At 37.0% G+C, this 9,156-nt stretch overlaps 1 protein-coding gene across 1 annotated transcript; it reads left to right on the forward strand.

Annotated features, from left to right (window-relative positions):
* The first annotated feature begins 1,201 nt into the window (after positions 1-1,201).
* LOC110723017 (probable mitochondrial adenine nucleotide transporter BTL3) lies at positions 1,202-9,156 on the forward strand. Its single transcript, XM_021902289.1, has 4 exons — positions 1,202-1,759; positions 2,997-3,300; positions 3,842-4,309; positions 8,513-9,156. The coding sequence occupies exons 1-4, from the start codon at positions 1,356-1,358 to the stop codon at positions 8,579-8,581; spliced, it is 1,245 nt and encodes a 414-aa protein (XP_021757981.1). The 5' UTR covers positions 1,202-1,355; the 3' UTR covers positions 8,582-9,156.

The raw sequence follows: 9,156 nt of genomic DNA on the forward strand, positions 1-9,156 counted from the left end.
TTTTTTTTTTTAAGAAATTGGTTGTTATTTCTAAAATGTGCTTATATAATTTTGTCAAATGATAATTTACATGTTTCAAAAATAAAAATAAAAAATACATGTATGCTTAGGGATGTCAATGAGGCGGGGCGGGGGGAATGTTGGCCTTCCCATCCCCATCCCCATCCCCGCGACGGGTCTAAAATTCATCTTCATCTCCGCCCCAGTGGGTACAATTCCAAAACCATCCCCGCCCCAACCCCCACTTGGATATCCATCCCCACCTAAGACCCGCCTAATCTACGCCTTCCAAATACACAATCCTCCATAATTAATAAAGATTGCAAAAAGAAAAAAATTATTGTTAATATTACACATTTTTTTGTTTATAATATAGTGTATTACAAAGTATTATATTTATTATTTTATTTTACATAATTTTTTTTTTATAAAATAGTATAAAAATATATAATTTTGTTTTAAAAATATATGGATGTGGGGATGAGGCGGGTATGAAGTGGGGTAGGTGGGGATGGGGCGGGGCGAGACGGGGACAACCTAAAATCCACCCCCGCCCCATCACTCATGGCGGGTATGGTTTTTATCCCCATCCCCGCCCCATCACCCGCCAAACCAAAACGGGGCGGGTCTCCTATTTGACCGCCCCAATGACATCCCTATATATACTAGTCTCCAAGTCACTATTTGCCCATTAAAAAAAAGAAGATAAAAAATTAGCTTTTAACTGCCCATAAGCCGCAACTCGCAGCTGTTGGAAGATATGTCATTAGTTTAGGGGTGTTTGATACTTATATTGAGAATTTAGATCTCTTAAGGGGTAATTGTAAGTGACGAACGACTATTATATTTTAATACTATAATATTTAATCATATACGAAGTATATATTAACATGAGGACATATGAGATGGAGGGATGGTTAATTGATTAGCCCCTCATCTCCCCCCGCCCCCCCCAAGTGATTGTAAGTTGAAATAAACAAGGCCTTAATAAGCTAAAAACACTCCAAAAATTATTTACCAAACAAGGCCACAAATAAAGAGAGTACAAACTACTCCAAAGTGTCAAAATCTAACCAACCCGACTAAACTCTTCAACCGAACCTACTGTATAACTTAGTGACCCGTGTTGAGACTTAAACTCTGCAACTCGAACCCAACTTAGTGACCCGCATTGACGGCTCACGCAAGTAAGCATATTCCCACACGGCCACACCACTCCGTTTGCAAACACACCCCCCTCGTCTTCTTCTAGCTACCCCCACTTTCAAAATCTGAAAATCTGCAAATTTCAGATTTTCATTTTCCTTCTTTCTCTCTCCAAAAACCCTTCAATTTCACCTCCACAATCTCACTCAATGCCCAATTCCGATGCCATAGTTCTACTAGAACACTACCCTTCTCACTCCTCACCTTATCTCTTCGCCGGCGGTCTCTTCCTCGACCCCACTATCCCACCTTCTTTCCTCAATTGCATTTCATCCCCTTCTTCAATCAACAATACCATTTCAAAATCATGCTCTCGAAATTCTGGGGTTTCAATTAAAGGGAAAAGGGTGGTTTCTGTGTCTTTTAAAGGGGTTTTTTCATCGATTAGTTTGAAGGATTGTAGCAATGGTTTTGTTAATGGAGGAGAAGAGGATTTGGGTATTAAGAATGTGGTGTTGGAGAAGGAAAAGGTTGTGTCTTCCGGTCGCGGTGCCGCCGCTATGAACTCTAGTAAACATTTCTGGGCTGGTGCTGTTGCTGCCATGGTTGCCAGGTGCCTCCCTACATTTTGTTTCAATTGCTGTTAATTTGGTATTTTAATTGTTTTTTTTTTTAATTTTTTTTTAATAATGATAATTGTTAATTAATCAATGCCTTATATTTTTGGGTCTTGTTTTGTTGTCGATTGAAAATTTATACAGGATTATTTAGGCATATTGGGTTTGTTTTAATCAAACTGTTTTTGTGAATTTGGGTCCCAAGTTTTGTTTAGAATTATGGTTTATCTATTGACATGGTGCTGAAAAACATAGCTTCTGGACAATGTTTTGGTTCCTCGAATTTTCGAATTGATGTTTTGCATTCTTGCAAGTGCTGTGATCACTGGCTGTATGCTGTGGCAATACAATGTAGGATTATTGAAGTATAACTGTTAGCAATCGAGAATGGGTCGTAATTACCACATTTTTTTGTACAAGCCCAGAAATGGGTTTGCTGAGGATTAAGGCTTTTCGATAATTTGTTCCGGTTTTAGTAAGCATCAACCACAGATAGTTCTAATACTCATATCCTGCAGCTGTTTCATCCTGTTTATGGAATTTATAGCTTATAAGAGAGCAATAGAAGTCTTTATTTTCATTTCAGGGTGTTTATTTGGTCAGATCTTACTCCATTTAAATACATCACGGAAAAGCTTTTCGTGTTTCTCGTAGCTTGTTAGTTTCATTCCAATGCCATTTTAAACTCACTAGATTAATAAGCACAAGTTACTAGATTTTTCATTGAATCTTATATGACACCAGTCACACTCACCTCACCTCCCCCTTTTTGTGCTGATTGCATGATACATGTGACAGTGCAATGTGCAATATTAAAATAGAAAAAGGTCCAGCAAATTGTTAAATGCTAATTGTGTGGTCCTCATAATGTGGTTGTTATACGGTTTTGTTGTTTCATTTACCTTTCAGGAAAGTGTTATGGTTGTGCAAGTCACCTTCTGCTTGCTTATTTTATATTTGTGTTTATGTTAGCTTGTTAAGGTCTCATTCCTCTTCAATCCTAGCCCTCTAGTAAAAATTAATCTAATTATGTCATTTATCCGTAAGATGATGAGGTGCTGACCTCAGATACTGTTGAGAGTTTGAGAATATCAGCTGCGTTAGATCCTTTCTAGCTTTCCTCCCTTTGCTGAAAACAAAAATAGGTTCAGATTTTAACTCTTAACTGTGCCTTTTTCTTTGGGTCTACAGTTTCTCGACTTCATCAGTTTATGAGTGATTTCACTGTTTCAGAACTGTTGTTGCCCCACTTGAGAGACTGAAGCTAGAATATATAGTTCGTGGTGAGCAGAAAAACATCTCAGAGCTCGTTAAGACAATTGCTGCCACTCAGGGCTTGAGGGGCTTTTGGAAAGGGAACTTGCTTAATATTCTACGGACAGCTCCATTTAAGGCAATCAATTTTTGTGCTTATGATACATATAGAAAGCAACTACGCAAATTACATCTCATGGATAAAACAGCAAATTTTGAAAGGTTCATTGCTGGAGCTGCTGCTGGAATTACTGCCTCTGTTCTCTGCTTACCTTTAGACACAGTATGTTACAAACTGGAACTGCCTGTTCTATAATTATTCTAGAGTTCAGTTACAAAGTAGAAGTATATAAGATATTTAAAGATTGATACTCTAGTAGGGAAGTGGTGTGCATTAAAATTTTGTGGTAGTATGTTTGCAAGAGAGAAATGTTAGTTGATGGGGTGTGTAATGGTTTGCAATGTAACCTAATTTGCAGTAGACTTTGTTATGTGGAATGGGCAGGAGCACATTTCCCTTCCTATATATTATTATTATTTTTAATTAGTCCCAATTGTTCTTTTGAACCACATCGCATGTTTCTGATTGTAATTTGTGGTGGAATTAGTAAATTTGGTAACACTGAATGAACATGTTTAATTTATTTTGTGAAATTCAAATTTTAACTTCTAGTGAAGGGTTCAGAATCAATTTAGACTGGCATTGCAATTATTTGGTTGTATTCATTCATCCATCTATTCAATTGTACTTTGTGTTTATTTTTCAACACTTTTGAGTTTTGATGAGGTTCTTCCTTCTAATATCTGCTGTTATTTTGTTTCAGATTCGAACCAGAATAGTTGCACATGGTGGGGAAAATTTGGGTGGTATTATTGGTGCTTTCCGCTATATGATCCAAACAGAAGGGTATTTTTCCCTTTACAAGGGCTTCCTTCCATCAATTCTTAGTATCGCACCTTCCAGTGCAGTTTTTTATGGGGTGTATGATATACTCAAAACATCCTATCTGAATTCACCTGAAGGAAGGGAAAGGATACTGAAAACAAAGTCACAGGGGCAAGATATAACAGCCTTGGGTCAACTGGAATTGGGACCCCTAAGAACCTTACTGTATGGGGCTATTTCTGGTGCTTGTGCCGAAACTGCTACTTATCCGCTTGAAGTCATCAGGAGACAGCTTCAATTGCAAGCTCATGGAGCAAGATTAAGTACTCCAGCTACTTTTATGAAGATAGTTGAACAAGGAGGGATTCCAGCTCTCTATGCTGGACTGCTTCCCAGCGTACTTCAGGTATATTTATGTCCTTCTCTACTGTTGATTGGATATTTCAAATAGGCATTTGATTTCATTTTTAAGCTATGAAGCCAGAATGGAATTTTTGGAATATGGTCATATTATTCCCTTTCCTAGATCAAATAATTATAATGGCTTGGATAAAAATTTATTAGGGACTTTTACTCTTCTCCACCACTTATCATTAGAAAAGGGGAATGCGGAACTCTTTTTTTGGATAGTTGCCTGGTTGGATTGGGGGGGAGGGAATGGGCGGAATCTGTGCTGAACAGTTTACCTAAGTATTTTATATATCTAAAGGCATGTTCGACCCAGACTTTTATGCATCTTAAAAGCACTAAAGCTCCTGAAAATGCAAACCCTAATTAATTGAATAGTGTTGCAGTATGATGTAGCTTAAAGACTGTTCACATGTTTTTTTTACCTGTGAAGTGCCGAGTTACCCATGGCAGAGGTTTAGTTTGCATGACTATCGTGACTTTTCCCTTTAGAGATTTTGGAGTGGCTACATATTTGTATTAGAGAATATGGTAAGAGTAGGGAGAAGTTGTGACAATGCTTTCATGGCAATTTTGTGGTTGGAACGAAACTCCTGGGTATATTCATGGGTTTCGTCGGCTTTAATGTCTTATTTGGCGTTGTTATTGGATAAGGGCATAAGGCGGTGGGGGCTTTGATAGATTACATAGTTTGGGAGGTTCTAGGATCTTTTTTATCAGTTATTTATGTTTTTCTGTTTTAAAGGACAGTTTGCCCTTTTTTGCTTGTACTCCTTTTTCTGTGCTGTTTACATTTTTTTTTTTGGAATAAAAAAATAAAATCCCCGTCCCTTTCTTTATATTGTATGGTTTCTTATGATGATTTATGTTAGCCGACCCCAAATCATTTTGGGACTAAGGCTTTGCTGTTAAAAAAAAAAAAGAAATCCTTTTAAGTTTATTATACTTCTTTCCTTTGTTAAAGTTTTCTCAAACCTTTATGTCTTTTACTGACATGTTTTTCCTCTCCTTTTTATCCTCTTACCTCTATTTTGCACAAACCCTGACTTATATAGTAACTATGAGTTCAACTAACCCATAGCTTATCCAGTTTAAAGCAAAGAGCATGTAAATTTGGTAGCTTAATTCAACTCTGTAAGTATTTTTGCCAATCAACCAGAGCTCATGAATGGAATCATCAGGTTTTTGAAGGTCCACATGAAAACATACATCTTGGAGACAAAATTTTCCTACTACCATGCTAGATTGCTAGATCTATTTATGGGTCCAAACTAAACTGTTAATGATGAGCTTCTTAGCTGTAAAAGACGAGACATATCATATCTACAAGCGGATTAATGACCTGAAACATTCTACCAGCTAAAACTTGTTGATAAAAATTATTGCAGCAAGGAAGTGGTCTGAAGGCTTCATCCCTGACTGACAAATTAAAAATATTAGAAATCAGGGTTGAGGTTATACATAGTAACTCCATTCCTTTTTGTTGGTTAGGCTTCCTACTTTCATCTGTTCGTTATAGCTGGTTACACTTTTGCTCTTTTCCTATTTTGGCAAATCTTTCCTTCCACATATCCCTCTTACAACACTCTGTTTCTTACCTAAATCCTACTCACAACTCTCGTTCTTATGTTTTCTTACTTATGCCCCATATTCTTCACTCTCTCTCTCCTATTCTCCTTGATTACTGGTGCAGTAACTGTAACCAGTATTTAACAACAAAGTTAGCTCAATCTAGGCTATGTTCAGTTCAGTTGATGTGATTCGATCTGATTTCCTGATATGGCTACTCTGACCTTATTTGTATTCTGATCCTTGAGGAATCATCTCATCATATGAGATGTCATTAGATTTGTTTTAATGTGATTTTCTAATCATGTAATTTTTGTAATGATATTTTCTTATGGAATTAAAGATATTTAGCAATAAACACAAGCAAATCTGGTCTCATCTGGTCTGGTTCGAGGACTGTGCAGCATCTTATTCAAAGCTTGACTCAAACATTCTGCTTTTTCATCAATGGAAGATCACTAGCAGGAAGTAATTGGCTGCAGATTCCCACAACTACTTGCATTTAGTATAAAGTTTTGATTGAATACCAATAGGATCGTTTGAGTTTGCTGCCTTGATTGTTATTTTGGGATGCAGTTCCTAACCTGTTTTCATTTAAATAAAAGCAAAGAAAGGATATATTTTTAGTTGGAATTACTAAGCTTTAGCCAATCAATCCCGGATTTGTGTTTCAGAATGCTTTCCTCAGTAGCTAAACATTTTTTTTTGCTCAGCCATACATTTTTACTTCTGAATTAAACAGCATCACAGTATTAGTATCAGATTGCACCTTGCCCTATATGTTATGGAGATTAGCCCTGGCTTCCTCAGTTCTAATGTAAGTATTGAGGGATGGTTAAGGCCCCTGATTTCAGTATTTTAAATTGCATCGTTTGTCTTTTATTGCACAATCTGGTACCGAGTTTTGATGACAATACTGAGGAAATATGGCTGTTGCACACTTGCACCTTGAAATTCAAGATCTTAAAAGGCTTTCGCTTTCCTGTCTGTTGAGTACTAGTGATTAGAATGAGAAAATAATGGAGATTGTTAAGTTTAAAAAAAGAACTCCAACATCTTTAAATTCTTTCGTTCTTTATGTTGTTGTGAATAATCTATCAATCTTGCTGTAGATAGAAGTTTATTGTTCATGCTTTCCTGGCATGACCATCCCATACTCTTAAGCTCAGTGGCCTCAGTGAATTGCAATGTATGTCAAAAGACTGGAAATTTCTTAAATAATGCAAATCTTCTATATGGAGCACATTTTTGAAATTCCTGCCAATGCACTCTCTGCTTAGGGTTAGTTCAATTGCTCACGATTTTTTTGAGTCTTATGTTCTTTATATTATTGGAGCCCTGTTAATCCATCTTCAATATGGAGCACAGATGTGAAATTTCTGTTCAGGCACTCTCTGATCAGGATTAGTTCAATTCCTCATGAATTTTATAATTCTATGTTATTCCTTCTATAATTGAAGCTATATGCGGCAGATAACCAGAACTTTGAGTCGTGGGCCCTAGACTGAATTTAACAATGTGAGAGATCTATCTCCTCAAGTTTTCTGTCAATTCATTTTTTAAGCCTCTACCTATACTGCATTAGGATTATAATACGTCAATGACCAAAACTTTTTAGATTTTGCATTTTTGCTTTTTTAAAAGGCCTAAAACGTTTATTGAGTTTATTGCAACTACTTTATTTACCTCATTGTAGCCTGGTTTAGCCCTGTTATATTCCAATGAGTAACTTTATCATTAGGTAAGAAAGCTTGGGTTGGGGAACAAACTAGAACTACCCTTAACAATTGTTACTTTTTCCACCTGAGGATAACTGATCTACTCTGGAAAGCCTTTGGATTGTTCTCCTCAGGATTAGGTTGAAGCCATATTACCTTTTTCTGTTGTCTCCACTCTTCCTAGAACCAATGCTCCAACCTTCATCATCATGAGGGCTCTTAATTCTGAAGTGACCTCTTGAGGAACCATGACATCTAGGATTTAAGCTGGTGTTAAATTCTTAGGAAGTTAGGAGGGTCAGCAGGCTGTTTCTGTTTTGTCACTCACTTTATCAATTTTTATGGTTTTTGTGCTCGAATAACCTTAGCAGGAGCTTCAGCTCTGTCTTCACATTCATGATAATATGCTTCCAGAAAGAATCTTACTATTAGGATCTTTAATCATGAATGACTTAAGTAATAGCTTTTCTTTCCGTCGAAAAAAAAAAAATCAAATAGCTTTTCTTTTCCAGTTTCTGTCAACATCTTGATTGGTAAAAGAAACCCTTTAGGTGATGTGTGGTGACCAATGGCACTGCCAAACTCACAACGGAGTGACTTAAGACCTCTATTTTGATTGATTAAAATCAGGGTCCATTTCTGTTTGAGGCAAAAGAATAACTATTTTCTGGCTTTGATTTAATTGAATTGAATCAATATGACTTGCTACACTGTACTTATTTGAAATTATAAGTTATGATTAAGGTTTCCTGTTAAGGGTCTAGTGTACTTTATTGGAAACATCCTCTGTTACCCAACAGCTTTACCTTGCCTTGACCAGGAGCCTCTTTTGAGGTATTTCAAATTAGTTGATGTTTCCTAGCAATATTGTGTATGTCTAACATATTGTGGTGCTATGCTCTGAATATCTTCAGGTACTCCCATCAGCGGCAATAAGTTATTTTGTGTATGAGTGTATGAAGATAGTCCTCAAAGCAGAATGAAAGAACGCGACAGCTGAATTGAAGCCAGTTGGTGCTGCAGCCATGAGCGAGCATGTCATATACTGAGATTGGCAAAGCCACTCCATTTTGACAGCTTCCGGAAACCTTTTCTACAAATTTGGTCAGCTGGTGTCCTGTCAACTTTCTGGGGAAGTATATTTGGTTATTCCATACTATTGGGAATCTGGTAATCCTTTCCTGTCAATCCATGTGCGTTTTGTCAGTTTGCAGTAGCCGACATGATCATGATTCTCACAAATGCCCTGGCTTAGCTGCTGATCGGGGACTGGGGGCATATCTGGTGAAGCACAGGGGTGTAGTAATACACCTGGATTGCCTTCAGAACCTTGATTCAGATGTAAAGATGTGGCTTTTTAGTACATTCTTGACCTATTATTGGTAAAAATAACACATTGCCGTTTACATTGTTGTACGTTTTGCTATTCCTTTTAACCTGAGGAAAAACCTTGCTGTCTTTTGTAAACGCTGAAGGCATAATTCATGATTGTAAAAGGCAATCAGCAAGTGAGCCTTTCATTTTCTATCTTAACAGAATTGTTAGCAATTTGTGTGAA

This window comes from Chenopodium quinoa, unplaced genomic scaffold (genome assembly GCF_001683475.1).
Source record: "Chenopodium quinoa cultivar QQ74 unplaced genomic scaffold, ASM168347v1, whole genome shotgun sequence".
Lineage (NCBI taxonomy): Eukaryota > Viridiplantae > Streptophyta > Magnoliopsida > Caryophyllales > Amaranthaceae > Chenopodium > Chenopodium quinoa.

Excerpts from the sequence above, each read along its gene's own strand:
- LOC110723017 (XM_021902289.1), top strand. The coding sequence starts at position 1,356 with ATGCCCAATTCCGATGCCATAGTTCTACTAGAACACTACCCTTCTCAC. Across the intron at positions 1,760-2,996 it reads GTTGCTGCCATGGTTGCCAG|AACTGTTGTTGCCCCACTTG; the intron begins GTGCCTCCCTAC and ends TCACTGTTTCAG. Across the intron at positions 4,310-8,512 it reads TGCTTCCCAGCGTACTTCAG|GTACTCCCATCAGCGGCAAT; the intron begins GTATATTTATGT and ends GAATATCTTCAG.